The sequence below is a fragment of the Somniosus microcephalus genome, chromosome 28 (genome assembly GCF_052327205.1).
Source record: "Somniosus microcephalus isolate GS21.2 chromosome 28, FLI_Smic_1.0, whole genome shotgun sequence".
In the NCBI taxonomy this organism is placed as follows: domain Eukaryota; kingdom Metazoa; phylum Chordata; class Chondrichthyes; order Squaliformes; family Somniosidae; genus Somniosus; species Somniosus microcephalus.
The window spans coordinates 37365542-37383651 of NC_141014.1; the positions used below are offsets into that span (position 1 = coordinate 37365542).

The window sequence follows — 18110 nt, forward strand, 5'->3', positions numbered from 1 at the left end:
GTTAGATACAGAGTAAAGCTCCCTCTACACTGTCCCATCAAACACTCCCAGGGCAGGTACAGCACGGGTTAGATACAGAGTAAAGCTCCCTCTACACTGTCCCATCAAACACTCCCAGGGCAGGTACAGCACGGGTTAGATACAGAGTAAAGCTCCCTCTACACTGTCCCATCAAACACTCCCAGGGCAGGTACAGCACGGGTTAGATACAGAGTAAAGCTTCATCTGCACTGTCCCATCAAACACTCCCAGGGCAGGTGCAGCACGGGTTAGATACAGAGTAAAGCTCCCTCTACACTGTCCCATCAAACACTCCCAGGGCAGGTACAGCACGGGTTAGATACAGAGTAAAGCTCCCTCTACACTGTCCCATCAAACACTCCCAGGGCAGGTACAGCACGGGTTAGATACAGAGTAAAGCTCCCTCTACACTGTCCCAACAAACACTCCCAGGGCAGGTACAGCACGGGTTAGATACAGAGTAAAGCTCCCTCTACACTGTCCCGTCAAACACTCCCAGGGCAGGTACAGCACGGGTTAGAGACAGAGTAAAGCTCCCTCTACACTGACCCATCAAACACTCCCAGGGCAGGTACAGCACGGGTTAGATACAGAGTAAAGCTCAATCTGCACTGTCCCATTAAACACTCCCAGGACAGGTACAGCACGGGTTAGATACAGCGTAAAGCTCCCTCTACACTGTCCCATCAAACACTCCCAGGGCAGGTACAGCACGGGTTAGATACAGAGTAAAGCTCAATCTGCACTGTCCCATTAAACACTCCCAGGACAGGTACAGCACGGGTTAGATACAGAGTAAAGCTTCCTCTACACTGTCCCATCAAACACTCCCAGGGCAGGTACAGCACGGGTTAGATACAGAGTAAAGCTCCCTCTACACTGTCCCACCAAACACTCCCAGGGCAGGTACAGCACGGGTTAGATACAGAGTAAATCTCCCTCTACACTGTCCCATCAAACACTCCCAGGGCAGGTACAGCACGGGTTAGATACAAAGTAAAGCTCAATCTGCACTGTCCCATCAAACACTCCCAGGGCAGGTACAGCACGGGTTAGATACAGAGTAAAGCTCCCTCTACACTGTCCCATCAAACACTCCCAGGGCAGGTACAGCACGGGTTAGATACAGAGTAAAGCTCCCTCTACACTGTCCCATCAAACACTCCCGGGGCAGGTACAGCACGGGTTAGATACAGAGTAAAGCTCCCTCTACACTGTCCCATCAAACACTCCCAGGGCAGGTACAGCACGGGTTAGATACAGAGTAAAGCTCCCTCTACACTGTCCCATCAAACACTCCCAGGACAGGTACAGCACGGGTTAGATACAGAGTAAAGCTCCCTCTACACTGTCACATCAAACACTCCCAGGGCAGGTACAGCACGGGTTAGATACAGAGTAAAGCTCCCTCTACACTGTCCCCATCTAACTCTCCCAGGGCAGGTACAGCACGGGTTAGATACAGAGTAAAGCTCCCTCTACACTGTCCCATCAAACACTCCCAGGGCAGGTACAGCACGGGTTAGATACAGAGTAAAGCTCCCTCTACACTGTCCCATCAGACACTCCCAGGGCAGGTACAGCACGGGTTAGATACAGAGTAAAGTTCCGTCTATACCCGCAAGAAACCTCCTCAGGTGAGATAGAGTTGGATGCAGAGTAAAGGTCCTTCAATGCTGTCTGATTGCCGTGCCTTAATCCCCTTCTCTATATTCAGACCCATTTCCCAATTCCCTTTCTACCCATCACTGTATTCTCACGGCCTCTCTGCCCGATTATTATTGAAGTGCGAGCAGCTTTTTCCCCTTGTGCTTTTACTCACTGGATAGGGACAACTCGGACAGCACCAAACTAAAGAGAGCTTCTCGTACTGTGAACTCGGGGCCCAGGAGGTCGACCTTACTTCCCACCCTCTGCTTTAAGCCCTCATAGTCCCAGAGATATTTACTGAAAGGGGTGGGGGAAGGCGGGAGATTTAAACATTCAAACAAGACACACGACATATTTGTGATCAGTCCGAAGATTCTGAAGATGTTCTCAAACAGATTTTTGTACATCGTAAATTTAACCCAACATATATTTAAAAAACAGCAATGTTCCTTTAAACTCTGCAGAGAAACACTTACTCCTCTGCCATGCTTCACGTGTTAATATTCTCTGGCATTTATTTTTTCTTTATGATAAAATGTCACCCAAAAATATTGCACAAATACCTTGTACATTTTTTCCTGTAAATTTTTTGTTATTATTGCGCATGACCTTTCTGTTAAAATTTTTTGCATAAATATCAACACAGATATCCCGTGAATATCAGTCGAGGTTGAATTTGAAATCACATACACAGAATACAGAGGGCACTGGGCTCCAGTGAACACCAAGACAACCAACCCATGGGCTCAGTCGCTGAGGCAGCGCCCGCCCAGCGGACGGGGCAAGCGGTCCTGATGGAGGGGCTGGCCGTGGCGAGACGGGCAAGCAAGAGGTCATCAACGAGCCTCCTGTACCAACAAAGGTGGGGAAGGGAAAGCGAGGAGCGTGACGGGGAAGCGGGGGAGAGAGAGAGAGTGGGGAGCGGGGGGGTGAAGGGGAGCGGGGAGGGGAAGCGGAGGAGGGGAGGGGTGCAGGAGAGTGCGGAGGGCGGGGAAGGGGGAGTGCAGAGGGGGAGATTTCCCCCACATCCATCGCACGCCAGCAGCTTCGTAAACCTAGCAGGAAGATTGCCCTTTGTTATTGCGCGGTTTAGCGAATCCGATAAAAATGGCAGTTGGAGGAAGATCTCCCTCTGAGATCCCTCACCTCTAACTGACAGGCCCCCAGCTCAGTTCCCCCTGGCTTTTTCCCCTCGCAGTTTTCCAATAACCCCCCCTAGCTGTCCCCCGCGTCTCTGAAGACAGGGCGCACCATGGATGCAACACCACAAAATGGCAACAAGGCCTCTAACTTTCCAACGGCGCCATTGACCTTATTTTTTTTTTAAAGCGAGTTCGATTTTTTTTGGGGGGTTGCGGGCACGTGGCAGACAGCTGCGGGTATCTCAGGGGGTGAGCTTGGAGATGGCTTTTTGCTTAACTTGAGAGGTGCAACTCCTGCTACCCTTCCCTCCCGCCTCTTTGCCTTTCTCTTCCCTCGTGTCCTTGGGCCACTCGCTACTTGTAGCTAAGATGAGTGGGCAGCGGGCGGGCTTCACCCAGGTCCCTGCCAATGCCGCTTTCAGCCAGTCATGCAAGTGTGCACATCAGCTTTGTCGGAGTGACTCCCCCCAACCACCCTCCCACCCCCACCTCCCCATCCACTCCTTCCTCAGTCCCTACAATGAACCCTCTGAGCTTCATTCCCCAGTGACACAGCCACACTAGTAACTCCACAGAACGAGTAGTGGGTAGTGATGGCCATCAATCTTGCACCCCAACATCTCCATGGTGTTGTGTCATGCTATATGGCCAGAACCCCCCAATAGAAATATCGATTCTCCAGAGAACTTAGCCTTTTCCCACCAAAGTGAAAAAAAGGGGAAATGGTTGTTCTTCAATGCCCCTCCCCCGCCCCCCACCTCCCCTGCATCTGGTTGACTAGAACTAGGTTACCAATTGGTGCAGGATGTCCACCTTATCTCCATGACCAGCGTATCCCTTTCCGACTCCATCAGGATCAGATTGCCAACCAGTGCTAACGAACCAATCAGTGATGGGCTTGGGATCCCTGGTGCCCAGCCCCACTCAGTACACATTTACAACGCTTTCACCAACCATTGCAAGAAAGCGTCAGGGCAAAGAATAAAAATACTTCAGACAATTTAATTTAATCTTTTTTTTTCTTCCTTTTTAAATCTCAGTAGGTTCAAAGGGGGAGGGCAGGTCCGACCAATCACAGGCATGCTTAAAGGAAAAACATTCAAAAAGGGATTAAAAAGATTCAAAAATGCATAAATATTTCAGAGCAAAATTCGGCAAGACCAAACTGGTTAAGTGTTACCCCTGATCCGCCACTGGTGATGCCATTCACTGTTCAATAAATCAGAAGTGTCGGGTTCGTTTACCACTGCTCGCAATGTACAGAACATGACCGCAGCAGACAACCATGTCAATGAATGCAGTTGGAAGGTTTTTTTTCTCCCCCGCCCCACATAATCTTGATCCTTCTAGGGTGGAAGTCTTTCTCTGCGTCTCTTCATCCTGAGTTCTCCCGAGCTTTAACGCCAGCAAGCATCTCAACGCAGGAAAGGGAAGCATCTCAGAAAAGGCTTGAGGAATGAGCTCATTGAGCTTAAAGAAGGAATCTTGGGTGGGGAAGGGGAGGGGCGTCGAAGGCAAGGCCAAACAGAAGTGTTCTCAAACGGCCTTTGGAAGAGACGGGCAAGTAGTAAGGGGGGTTTGAGGAGAGGAAGATAGAGGGCAGTGGTATTGCAATAGAAGGACTGGCCTTCAATGGGGAAGATTAAGCAATAATAAAGTGGCAGAGAAACAGGAAGTGCGTGTGGGAGTGTATGACTGGAGAAGTTTAGTCAGATAGGTGGGTAGGGTAGGGTAGTGGCGGGATTTGAAACCGGGGAAGCCAAAATTGAGCCCTACTCTCCTGGGGGGATACATGTGAGATGACATTTGATGCGGAAAATTTCCCTTTGGTAACATCGAGGGGGACAGGGGGCGTTTACAGGAAGTTTACTACGTGAAACATGTGCTGAGCGGGTAGCTTTGCTTTTAAGCTGAATAAAACACAGGAGCAAAATAGCTCCAGGGAAACATCTGTGACGGGTATTGTGAGCTCTCCTTATAACACCAAGGATTATTGGAGCGCATCTGTGAGTTGAGTTCCCCTTTTAGAGCTGGATTCTAAGATGCACTTAAACCTCAAGGAATGAAGTAATCTCCAAGGAATAATTGCACTGTTCGGTACTTTGCTGATATCAATGGGCCTAAACATTCAGGAAAGAATATTTCCAATATACCAACACCAATATAACACCAGACACATAAATGGACATGTGTCTAACTTTTCGGATGGAGGGCGGTGGAATAATTAGATCTACAATGCTGAAATTATTGAATCTGTTCAAATTTCCAGATCCAATTTTCAGAAGTTCAACATGGATTCAAGCCGAAGTAATGGATTTCCACCCCTAGATGTCTCTAGCATGCTTGCTAACTAGGATATGAGGCATTAATTTTTCTAATGTGCTGCTGGCATCTGTTGGTAGAAGGTGAGTACTGCAGCAACCTTTATTGTTATTCTATTGAGAAGTCCAGCTTGGGCTCTTTTCTTTGAACTTGATAGGACTATTGGTTGCTTAACAGTATGACTAACCTACCACTGGAGGTACTTTGTACTTTGATATGTTTTTAAGGATGAGAAAAACTCAACTCTTCCACAGAAATGCTTGATGCTCTCGCAGAACATCCCTCCGCTCTATGTTGACCTGTTGGGCCTCAAGCAGAAGGGCTGGGTCATTCTAGCATTTGCCGGGTTTAGCGGACATGAATGGAGTTCCCGTAAGTTCGCCGATTCTTTTTTTCTAAATTGAAAACCCAACATAAAGGGACAAGGGCCCCAACGTTAAGGTAATAAAGAGTGGAAGAGGAGATAAGTTAGGAAAGTAGCAACTAGATGATGCCAAGTTTGGGTTTCGGAAACTGGAAGATTGTAGGCAGGAGGGAAGTCTGAGAGAGGGAAGGGGTTCCGCAGGAGCTGGCGCAATGAGTCTCAGTGGGGCTGCCGAGACAAGGAAGTGTATGATGTTAAGAAGATTGGAACAGTGAATATCCTGAGCCAGTAATGTTGTCAGTGTCTGCTGCTACCAAGGGTCAGCTCTTTCCTATTACAGGAAACTTTCTGGTATCCGGCACTGATGGGACCGAGCTGGTGCCGTTAGATCAAAACTGCCGTATAAACCAGCGGCAATGTTAAAACATACAGAGCTTTTCAGCTCCGTGTGAATCAACAAACCCTGTTGCTTAGCAACAGCTTCAAAACAGTCAGCTGCAGCTGCAAGCATCTCTAGCTGAAGCTGTTGCTTAGCTACAGACCTTGCAGAGCCTGACTGGGGAAAACAAAAGCAACGAGAAGTAAAAAAACTTATAGAAAACGGCTCCTGAATTTTGCCGGTAGATAGAGCTTTCCGGACTTCTAACCTCCGGTTAAACGAAAGTTTCCTGTAAATAGCTTCCCCCACGCAGAGGTCTCTCGCCTGCCAATGAATGTAGTCGGCTCATCACAGCCAATGTCACCAAATAGAATTATACACGAATGTCCGATTAGGAGATTGAATTTGAAACCACGATAGCCTACAATATAAACAGGTTAATGCTGATGTCAAAACAGCGGACAAAGAAACGTCATGTGACTGCGTTAAAGATTCTTCTGCTCCGACTGTCGAGTGTAATTCCCTGACTCATGTAAGCGGCCCCCGAAACAAACTGAGACAAGAAAACGCGGTGGAGCCTTGGGCTTGTCCTTAGTGGTAGGCCCGAATGGGAAACCGCCTCTTTAAACAATATACATGTATTGTGTTTGCGTGCGTGTCTGTGTATGTATGTGTATATACGTGCCTTTGTGTGTGTGTGTGTGCGTATTTATGTGCATGTGTGCGTACACGCGTGTTAGTGTGTGTAACAACAGAAAACGCTGGAGACACTCAGCAGGCCAGGCAGCATCCGTGGAGAGAGAAACAGAGTTAACGTTTCAGGTCTGGGACCCTTCATCAGAACTGGAAAAAGCTGGAGATGTAACAGATATTAAGCAGTTGCAGAGACCGGGGGGGGGGTGGTTTAGGAGGGGAGGAAGGAATTGAAAGAACATGCTGTGAAAATGTTGCAAATGGGAATGGCAAAATCATACAGCATGAAAAATGGGGGCAGGGATTATGATCTGAAATTGTTGAACTCGATGTTGAGTCCAGAAGGCTGTAAAGTGCCTAATCGAAAGATGAGGTGCTGTTCCTCGAGCTTACGTTGAGCTTCATTGGAACAATGTGATTTTGCCATTCCCATTTGCAACATTTTCACAGGATGTTCTTTCAATTCCTTCCTCCCCCCCCCAAACCCCCACCCCCGTCTCTGCAACTGCTTAATATCTGTTACATCTCCAGCTTTTTCCAGTTCTGATGAAGGGTCCCAGACCTGAAACGTTAACTCTGTTTCTCTCTCCACGGATGCTGCCCGACCTGCTGAGTGTTTCCAGCATTTTCTGTTGTTATTTCAGATTTCCAGCATCCGCAGTATTTTGCTATTGAGTTAGTGTGTGTATATGTGCGCGTGTGTTTGCGTGCATGTGGGATATCTGCGTGGCTCCAGGTGAAGGACCTGCTTTGATTCAGATCGCAACCCTTTCCCAATTAGCAGTGACAATACAAAAAGGGAATGGTTCAAATGGAAGGTGATGGATTCCCATTGCAACGTTCCCAGTCCGCTTGAGAGGGAACACCCATCTGGTCGCCTCACATTCCCAATTTTTAATCCTTGTAACTCCACCGAATAAAATGATCTTGATGGTCCTTTCCCGTGAACGCATTCCTTCCGTCAACTGGATTTTGACACACCATAGAAAAAAAAAGAAGCTAAATGCATTTGAGAAGGGTTTCGTCCCTGATGGGGATTTAAAAAGGGGAGCCTTCAGAAAGAGGTGGAGGACTGCATCCTCGGAAAGAGTTGGGATGAAAACTCAGCTCGTGTGTGAAAGCTCGGGTAACACGGTGTCGGGCAGTTAGACCCACAAGAGGAAGAGGCACCTTTACCTCTTCTGCGCTGGATTCAAGCCTAGTTGCCATGGGTGAGGGGACACACTTAGCCACCCAAGCCATTGACTGCCCCAAGGATTGGGGGACTTTATATTACACTGCACAGTGTGTGTCTACAAAGTCCTGTCAAATGAGTGTCAGGACTATGAGGTGTTTAGTTCTTATTTATAAATGTGGGTATATAACAGCACAGTGATAGAGGCTTTATTGCACTGTACAGTGCAGAGCATTTGATTCCAATTATGAAATCCTGCAGTTTTTCATACTCAGATGTTAGCATTGAAGTTAGCAAAATGGGGTGTGGGGAGGAGGGGGGTGGGGTGGGGGCAATGCCAAGTTTTTGACCTGAGATACATCTGACAGTTCTGATCCCTCAAAGAATGAATGGGCATTACAACCAAAGTTGTCTCCACGCTTAGCTTGTGGGCAGTGAGAGTCCCCAGTCCAACCTGAGAAACTCTGAACCCGAAGAGCAATTAGCAAGCTGCAGTCAGCGAACCTTCCCAATAAAGCAAAGAGTCCCTCAGCGATTTGGAGCCAGCAGAACTGGGGAACCAGGACTCCTGGCACCCTTGGCGACTTGCAGCCAATGGCATATCAGAGCTCACTGAGTACCTAACGCTGAAAGGATTAATTCTGTGAGAAGCTCCTGTCTCCACGGATCCTGGTCAACCCCCTACTCCCACCCTCCACCCTCCCCTGGACAGGGAACCTTGCGGGCAGAGCTGAGACTGCTAGATCTCCAGGCGTTCTCAGCCTGAATCCTTGTCAGTCGAATAAAGAAGCTTCCGCATCTTACTTAGCAGCCCGAAAGGCCGTCGGATCTGTGGGGGAAAGTGGAGGGGGGGGGGGCAGCAATCCCTGTCCCCAACCTTCTTAGCATTCTCGATATCTCCTTTAACGGGCTGTGACTCGGAATCTCCGCCTGCTTTTGCGTGAAGCCTCGCTGACTGCCATGGAAGGAGCCGCTGGGAAAGTGTCCATTGGCCCCGAGCCCTCGGGAAAGCCCCCCCTGCTCCGAATCCAGGCATCACCGGGATCTGCAACGTAACACTTAACGAATCTTTTAACTGTCCATTTACTTAATTAGCGTGCCAGAGAGAGAGAGAGAGAGAGAGGAATAGAGCGAGACAGGGACAGAGAGAAAGAGAGAGCGAGACAGGGGAAAAAAAAAAGCAGTCAATATGACCGAGTAATGGCACCTTTCTTATATACACGCTTTTTGATATTAATTCTGATTAAAAAATAGAAAAAAAAAGAGCTGCATCCTTTCAATAATACTGTTTTATACGATTGGCTAACTTCATTTTTTTTGTGTTTTTTTTATGTATTTTTCATCGAGTTTTGCAATCTGGAAGGAAAATATAATTTTTTTTTTGCATATGACATTAAATATAATCCTTACAGTACATCATGCAATGTCATGCTGAGGCTGAGAAAATGCACCTTTTAAATATATATATTTTTTTTTTCGATTTCCCCCGCACATCTTTTCTCTTTTTAAGATTTCTTACTCCAGTTCATTTTTCCCCATTCTACACAAGAGTTGCTCTTTAATCTGTCCTCGTGGCTCCTCTGTTGGATGTGACTATCACAACAAAATCCCATGGTCCTCGTTGTCTGTCTTCCTTCTTTTGCTTCTTCCATGTTGTCATCAGCAAGTCAGGTTTTTGTGTGGGGGGGTGGTTGGTGGGTGGGCGGGGTTTTGTGGAGGTTGGAGGGGGGTGGTGGGGGGGGCCGGGGCTTTTTTGTTGTTGTTTTTTTGAGTTTTTCCTGCTCGAAAGTGAAGAGAGAGCAAACGAGATGAGCAGGAAAGAGGTGACGGTGGTTGGGGGGGGGGGGAGGAGGGATGGAAGGAAGAGGAAGATGGAGGAGGAGGAGCGAGCAAGCAAGGCTTTGGTGGAGGAGGAGGAGGAAGCAAGCAAGAGGGAGAAGGAGAATAAAGTGGCGGCAGAAGGCGGGCGGGCGGGGGGAGGGTGGAAGAAGAGATGATAGAGGAGGAGGAGGAGGCAAAGGTCATGGGGAGGTAGAAGGGAGAATGGAAGAGGAGCAGGGAGAGGTAAGAAAGGAGCAGGAAGAAGAGGGAATAGAGATAGACAAGATAATGGCAGAGGAACAAGGAGAGGCGATAGAGGAGCTGGAAGAAGAAGGGATAGAGGAGTTGGGGAAGGAGGTGTTGGAGAAGGAAGGGGGATGGGGGTCACTATGTGACCGTGACGGCCTCCAGTTGCATGTATCTAGAAATCACTGGACTGTCCTTATAATTATCTGTGAGTAGAGAAGAGAGCAAAAAATGGCTCAGGGACAGCTTTGATCTCACCTCGCTCTTGCATAACAGGCATGCAGCAGTCGAGGCCGAACACTCCACTTCAGACAGAACATATTTTTTTTTCTTTAAAAAAAAAGAAACCATTTTTTTTTTGTTCGTTTTTGTTTTAAATTGTTCAACATGCACCAAGGCAAACGTATTCATTTGCTTATTGCTTGCAATGGCGTTCCATGCATAAGGGTGGGGTGGGGTGGGGAGGGGAGAAAGGGGAGGAGGGCAAGGGGGACGGGAAATGCCACTGCACTCTGGATCAGAAAGTCATTTCCACTGGTTTCCCACTTTGTGTGTGTGTGGTTTTAGGGTTTGCTTTTTTGTGTGTGTGTCTGTACGGCTCGTATATCCTGAGTGTACACTTTTTAAAAAATTTGATTAAGAGTCACGACAGAATACATAGCGGTCTGGAAAAAAAATCTGCGGCTTCCCTACATAAAGATTCATCGCTCCCGTGATTCCGATTTCCTCAGCCCTTTGAGGGGCGGGGTGAGAGAGGGGTTGGGGTGGGGCGGGGTGATGGCGGGGGGGGTGGCAGGTGCCGTAAATAATCTTGTCTTTCTTTTAAACAGAGGAAAATTCCACCTTGCTGTCCATGTTTTTGGCGGGCGTGAGGGAATTGGGGGGAAGGGTCTTTTCCTGGAACAAGCCATGGTCTTGGCACAAATTTAAACAGTTTATCTTTCCATCGATCAGCAATCAGCAGGTTCTTCATCAATCATTTGGTATATGCAGCCTATTGTTCAAGCAATGATCTCTCCTGTTCTGTATTCTTTTTTAAATGACTTTAATTGTCCTAGATATATATATACCTATATATACCTATATAGATATAGATACATACACACACATATATATTTTTCTCTAAAAAAATATTTCCCACTCTTTTGTGTCCGTGCTACAGGATGGATGGAATGGGTGATTGGGGCCGCCTTAGTGGGCAGGGCGAGCTGAATGGCGAGGTGACAGGAGACAATCGGAGCGCATTCCCACTCATGCCAGCAATGTTGTTTAGGCTCCTCGACTTTTCATAACCTTGGGTTTCAAGAAAGAAGAGAAGAAAGCATTTTTTGCACAGTTACTAAAATAATAATGAGTGAGTGAGCTGGACCCCGAGACAAAGGGTAACTCTCTGGAACAAGTCTGCGCGCCCGCCCGCCCACCCGCGCCAAATAAAAAAAATCGGGGGCTCAATCTTCCATTGCTCTTCGCTGATTGGTAGATTCTTTTAGCATGGTTTTCTTTTCTTCTCCTCTATCCCCTTTTTCCTCCTCCTTTCTCACCTCTCCCCGCTCCTCTTCCATCATCCCTTCATCCTTTATCCCCTCTTCCACCTCTTTTCTCACCTCTCCCTGTTCCTCTTCCATTCTCCCTTCTACCTCCCCACGACCTTTGCCTCCTCCTCCTCTATCACCTCTTCTTCCACCTTCCCTCCCCCCCCCCCCAGCCCGCTTTCTGCCACCACTTTATTCTCCTTCTCTCTCTTGCTTACTTGCTCCTCCTCCACCAAAGCCTTGCTTGCTTGCTCCTAGCTCCACTTGACTGGCCTTCTAACTGAGTCTAAACTCCAGGCCTACTTTGATCAGTAAAAGTCCAACCCCTTCTCTCACTATCAAACTAGGTTCAAAGTCCAGCCTGGAAGCCAACTTCCATTCGCTGACCTACCACATAAATTTCAAGGCAACTGTTGAGTTAAACTTCCTTTCAACATTCAGAAGTAATGTTGTGACCTCACTGGACCAGCAGATGGGGGGACGGGGCGGGGCGGGGGTTGTGTGGTTCAAATGCTCGGAACCCCCAATTCCAAAGGGTCAAAGGTTTCAATTCGTACCTAGTCCATATCCAAACCCCCTCTGGATCACCTGCTTCCCTGGTACCTAACAAACTGTATTATGGAAGAGACACCGTTTTACTTCAGTGGAAGGAGGAACAAGGAGAAAGCTGTTAAGATCAGTCCAGGGCCACCAAACATACTTCCTGTTCAACACTTGTGGAGCAGCAGTGTTTGTTCACCGAGACAGCACAATAATGACAGGTAGCAGTGGCAAGCGGTGGGTAATATAAGAACATAAGAATTAGGAGCAGGAGTCAGCCATACGGCCCCTCGAGCCTGCTCCGTCATTCAATGGCTGATCTTCGACCTCAACTCCACTTTCCCGCCCAATCTCCATATCCCTTGATTCCCCAAGAGTCCAGAAATCTATCGATCTCAGCCTTGAATATACTCAACGACTCAGCATCCACAGCCCTCTGAGGCAGAGGATTCCAAGGATTCACAACCCTCTGAGGAAGAAATTCCTCCTCATCTCAGTTCTAATTGGCCGACCCCTTATCCTGAGATTATGCCCCCTAGTTCTAGACACTCCAGCCAGGGGGAAACAACCTCTCAGCATCTACCCTGTACAATCCCCCTCAGAATCTTATATCTTTCAATGAGATCACCTCTCATTCTTCTAAACTCCAGAGAGTATCAGCCCAATCTACACAATCTCTCCTCACAGGACAAACCTCTCATCCCAGGAATCAATCTAGTGAACCTTCGTTGCACCTCCTCCAAGGCAAGTATATCCTTCCTCAGATAAGGAGACCAAAACTGTGCACAGTACTCCAGGTGTGGTCCCACCAAGGCCCTGTACAATTGTAGCAATACTTTCTTACTCTTGTATCTCCTAACAGAAATAATTAACATTTGTGAATTTGTTCTACCAGTGTGAGAGATATTGGTTCTGGGGAGTGGAACATTCAGCACTTTTTTCAGTTGTGTCCATGTCAAGCAGTCCCATGACAAACACACCATTGGTTAAATACAGAGTAAAGTTCCCTCTACACTACCCCATCAAGCACTCCCAGGTTGGACTGAAGCTCCCTCTATTAAGAACATAAGAAATAGGCCATTCGGCCCCTCAAGCCTGCTCCACCATTCAATAAGACCATGGCTGATCTTCTACCTCAACTCCACCTTCCCGCACTATCCCCATATCCCTTGGTTCCCTTAGTATCCAACAATCTATCGATCTCTGTCTTGAATATACTCAACGACTGAGCCTCCACAGCCCTCTGGGGTAGAGAATTCCAAAGATTCACCACCCTCTGAGTGAAGAAATTCCTCCTCATCTCAGTCCTAAATGGCCGACCCCTTATCCTGAGACTGTGACCCTGGTTCTAGATTCCCAGCCAGGGGAAACATCCTCCCAGCATCTACCCTGTCAAGCCCCTTAAGAATTTTATACGTTTCAATGAGATCACCTCTCATTCTTCTAAACTCTCGGGAACAATGTACCTCAATCCCAACATCAGAAGAGCGCCCCCTACTGAACTATTGTAACGCCTTTCCTTTCTCAACCATATTTGTGAGGTCTCTTTGGGAGGCCGAGGTTTGTGGCAATTGTGCAGAATTACAGGTAGTTTGTGTTGTAGAGTCACACCCAATAAAAGATTGTCCCAAACTCATTCTATGTAGCACCTCTCATTCACCAGCAGTCTGGGCTGGAATTAACCCAGATCCTGAAACTAAGGGACAGCGTTCCAATTGATTATTCCACCTAACCCACTGGAGGAAAAACACACCTATCCTTGTATGTCACAAGATTTTCTCTGAACTACCAATACCTTGAGAGAGATTTGAAGGCTTTTACCCCTCTGGGTGATCCATACACTGCAGCTCACTTCTTTTCTACCCTCTCTCCAATGCCTCGTGATCTGGTCACTGTGGACAACTCCTGAAGTTCGCATCCTGCGCCTCTGGGAGGATTACACGTTGGCCATTACTGTCCATGTGTCTCACATATGTGATAGTGCCTGTGCAATATCATGTTTGGGAGGAGGAGCAAAAGAAGATGACCCCCCCCCCCCACCCACTCCACGTCACCAACGCTTGCAACTAAAGTCAGCACCTAAGGCACTTGCCCAGAGAGGACTTCCTTCTTAAATTCTATGGAAAACTGAGAAGGAGACTTCTACCAGGGAGTTAAGATGTCTCAGAGTCAGTCATGGCAACATCAGTCATCTTCTATTTCATGCATTCATGCTCACATAACAGCACTGCATTTTGTTCTATACAGAAAGGCACATACATATGAACAAGAAAACTGCTGATAGAGCTCCAAGGGGTTTTTCTTTAACTTCTTGTGATTTCATTTTCTCAGTGTCCCTCCCCGCAGTCCCAACGCCAGAGGCTCACATCCTTTTCTAATAGAGTGCGGGGTGTGGTGGAGTGGAGGGGGGAGGTGGGTGGTGTTTGGAGTTATCTCCAAGAAGATACTCAATATGCCTCCTTGGTTGATCTTCCAGGAGTCACATTTGAGGAGTTAAGGGTTCCCTCTGCTCAGAGAGAATAGTCAAGTTTATCTGGGGGAAGCCTGAATGTGAATGTTACTTCAAGTTGGGATCGGGACCCATTCTTCCTAGATAGAATCATAGAATGATGGACTCCTATACTTTGTGTTTCACAGTGCACATCAAACCTATTCAACATGACCCACTATCTACTGGTCAACCCTGGCACCTTTCCTAGATGGGAGAATCACCTTCTAGCATAATAGCTACTGGTCACCTCTCCTAGATGTCCTACCTCTGGGGTACTAACTATTGGATTCGTTCTGAGACACCCCTGCCACGGAATTCTGACACTCGAACTTCGTAACTACGGGGCAATCCCTTGGACCATTTCTGGTAATAGATTGCAATGATATGCCATGTGGACACTGAACTAGTAAAGCATTGGTGAGACAATAATAAGAATGGTATAGTATGGCCCAGTATAGCACCGATGAGACAGTGGGAATGGTGCAGTATGGAATTGTTGACATAGCCGAAAATGCAATGGAATGACTTTGGTGAGACAGAGTGGTCGAGGCACAGTCCTCCATGGGGACACTAAAAGGTGTCAGACAAGTCCGCAACCTTGACTACCTTGGCCATCCTTGCTGTAGGAAGCTAGATGGAGATAGGAACCTCTCATGGGAAATAAATAAAGAGTGCGCAAGGCAAAGAGAATGAAGCAGAAAACTGCAGCAAATATCACATTGAACATATCCTACGGCCCATTCTTATACTGAGGACAATTTGCCAGGACTCGTTTCAATCGGTTTCAGACGAGTACTCGGCTACTGATTATTACCTCCACAGCAAAAGAGAATGACTTTGTGTGTCACAGTGCACTTTAAACCTATTCAACATGACCCCCTAATTACAGAGGTTGAATTACTTTTTTTTTTTCAGGATCTCACTGGTCCCAGGAACCTGGCAAGAGGTCACACTGGAAGAGATAAATCTACTGGATCTTAGTGCTGGGCCGCAATCGGAATCAACATCTAACACTAGAAGTCATTGACAATCTAGCGCGGAGACACATTGGCCAGCTCCAACAGTAGAAATCAAATACCACAACTGCAACACAGCAGTATTCCATTTGCTTTTTCTTGGGTTTTTTTTCGGGGGGGGAGGTGGGTATATGTTGTTAATTTAACAATTGGGTCCTGGATCTGGGACCAGTGGAACGTTCGACCTCTGTGCTTTTAGAAACTGTAGAAAGTTCTTGAGCTTCGTATTAAGATCTGAAATATAACATAAAGCGAACCCCATAAGCTAGCGATTATCAGAACTGTAATGGTTAATATGACCATAGACCATATTTTGCTCTTCAGGCATAAAGTTGGACCTCTAAATGACCAATTTCAGAGATACAAGCATGCTTGTGTCCAATTAAATTTGGTTGACAAAACTGTCAAGTTTTAAATTATGAAGGTTTCCCCCGCCCCACACCCCCCAAGAAATTCTTTGTTTTCAATATATATAAATTCTGGTCACCTCCGACAGGCAAGGAATCGGTCCTTCACGTTCAACGTGCGATTCCAAAATATGGTCCGTCTTTCAAGCAAGATCCGGACTCTTCAGCGACCATATTGAAGTGTGTAGCAGTGTTTCATTCTGATAGACGCCACAGTACAGAAGAGCTCACCCACATTTGTGTCAAATTGGCCTCTAAAGTTTCATTGCACGTCGAAACTCAGTGCAGATAATTAATTACAAAAAAATCAATTCCAAGGTCTGAATTCAGTTTATCTCTTAATCTGTGGCAGGAAACAGCCACTGTAACGCACCTTAATATGGAGGAACAACAGGGGTCCTTCACTGCAGTCGGTCAGTATAATGCATTTCCCTATTAAATAATGCTAAAGCACCCACTCAGCCCACCTCACATTCTGAGCCACTGGCGTCTTCAAAAGCAAGATACTGCGGGATGCTGGAAATCTGAAATAAAAACAGAGAATGCTGGAAGCACTCAGCCTCTGCGGAGAGAGAAACAAAGAGTTAACATTTCCGGGTCAGTGACCTATGATTAGAACCGTTCTGGTGTGAGGTCAACGACCTGAAACGTTAACTCTTTGTTTTTTTTCTCTCCTCTCTCCCCGCAGATGCTGCCCGGCCTGCTGAGTGTTTCCAGCATTTCCTGCTTTTTATTCCCACTTGCGTCTTCCTTCGTGCCACCGTTGGCACGGCGATTGAAGTAGGCGTGGGAGCTGCATTGGTGTAAACTGCGCTATCTTCAGCCATCGAACAGTGATACCAAATCTTGGCTGCTGTCGGCCTAAAGCAGGACCTCTTTTCATGACTCTGCAGCAACTGCCCCTTTAAGATGCGTCAGCTGTCCTCTACAACATTCAAAGCCAATTATTAGACTCTACCTACAGTTTTTGTATCTTAAGTGAGACGTCTGATGGAAGGACAACCTGGGCATCAGCACTCTCTCAACAAAAAATAAAAATCACCGACAATTCCTGATATTCTTGGAGATTAACAATTGATGTCTCTGGTTCCCTGATGATGTCAAGGCCTGAGAGAGGGTGTGGAGGAGATTTACATAGAAACATAGGAGCAGGAGTAGGCCATTCGGCCCCTCGAGCCTGTTCCGCCATTTAATGAGATCATGGCTGATCATCCAAATTCAGTACCCTGTCCCTGCTTTCTCCCCATAGCCCTTGATCCCTTTAGCCTTAAGAAATATATCTAACTCCTTCTTGAATATATTTAATGAATTGGCCTCTACTGCCTTCTGTGGTAGAGAATTCCACAGGTTCAACAATCTCTGGGTGAAGAAATTCCTCCTCATCTCTGTCCTAAATGGCTTACCCCTTATCCTTAGACTGTGACCCCTGGTTCTGGACTCCCCGCCATCGGGAACATCCTTCCTGCATCTAGTCTGTCTACTCCTGTTAGAATTTTATAAGTTTCAATGAGATCCCCCCTCATTCTTCTAAACTCCAGCAAGTATAAGCCCAATCGACCCAATCTCTCCAGGATGGTACTAGGGATGAGGGACTTCAATTACGTGGCGAGACTGGAGAAACTGGGATGGTTCTCCTCGGAGCAGAGAAGGTCAAGGGGAGATTTAACAGAGGCGTTCAAAATTACGAGATGTTTTGGTAGAGCAGATCAGGAAGAGACTGTTTCCACTGGCAGGAGGGTCGGTAACCAGAGGACACAGATAGAAGATAATTGGCAAAAGAGCCAGAGGGGGAGATGAGGAGAATTTTTTTTTTACTCAGCAAGTTGTTGTGATCTGGAAGGGCGGTGAAAGCAGATTCGATGGTAAGACTCAAAAGGGAACTGGATACATACTTCAAAAGGAAAAAATTGCCGGGCTATGGGAAAAAAGCAGGGGGGGGTGGTGTGGGACTAATTGGATAGCTCTTTCAAAGAGCCGGCACTGGCAAGATGGGCCAAATGGCCTCCTTCTGCACTGTAAGATACTATAGCTTCTATGGTTCACTTCAAAGGCCTTCATTGGTAAGTTATTCCATAACTCATTACCCTTTGGGTGAAAAAGGTCTGTCTGACATCCCTTTCTTGTCCCAACTTCCTAATTGTTAACGTATAAAATTCTGACAGGGCTAGACAGACTGGATGCAGGGAGGATGTTTCCCCTGGCTGGGGGGGGGTCTAGAATGAGGGGTCACAGTCTCAGGATACGGGGTAGGACATTTAGGACTGAAATGAGGAGAAATTTCTTCACTCAGAGGGTGGTGAACCTGTGGAATT

At 47.1% G+C, this 18110-nt stretch overlaps 1 protein-coding gene and 1 long non-coding RNA gene across 2 annotated transcripts in view; one reads left to right on the plus strand and one right to left on the minus strand.

The window, feature by feature from the left end:
* LOC147099602 (uncharacterized) overlaps positions 1-5210 on the plus strand; it is a 35259-nt gene extending 30049 nt beyond the window's left edge. Inside the window, exons 2-3 of the long non-coding RNA XR_015073945.1 lie at positions 2318-2533; positions 5083-5210. This is a non-coding gene — a long non-coding RNA (uncharacterized LOC147099602). The remainder of the gene's footprint in view (positions 1-2317; positions 2534-5082) is intronic.
* A 3840-nt stretch (positions 5211-9050) lies between these two features.
* Positions 9051-18110, minus strand: part of LOC147099603 (voltage-gated potassium channel KCNC1-like) — a 102873-nt gene continuing 93813 nt past the window's right edge. The window contains exon 4 of the mRNA XM_085969847.1: positions 9051-11105. Within this exon, the coding sequence (XP_085825973.1) occupies positions 10969-11105 (137 nt within the window). The 3' untranslated portion in view covers positions 9051-10968. The remainder of the gene's footprint in view (positions 11106-18110) is intronic.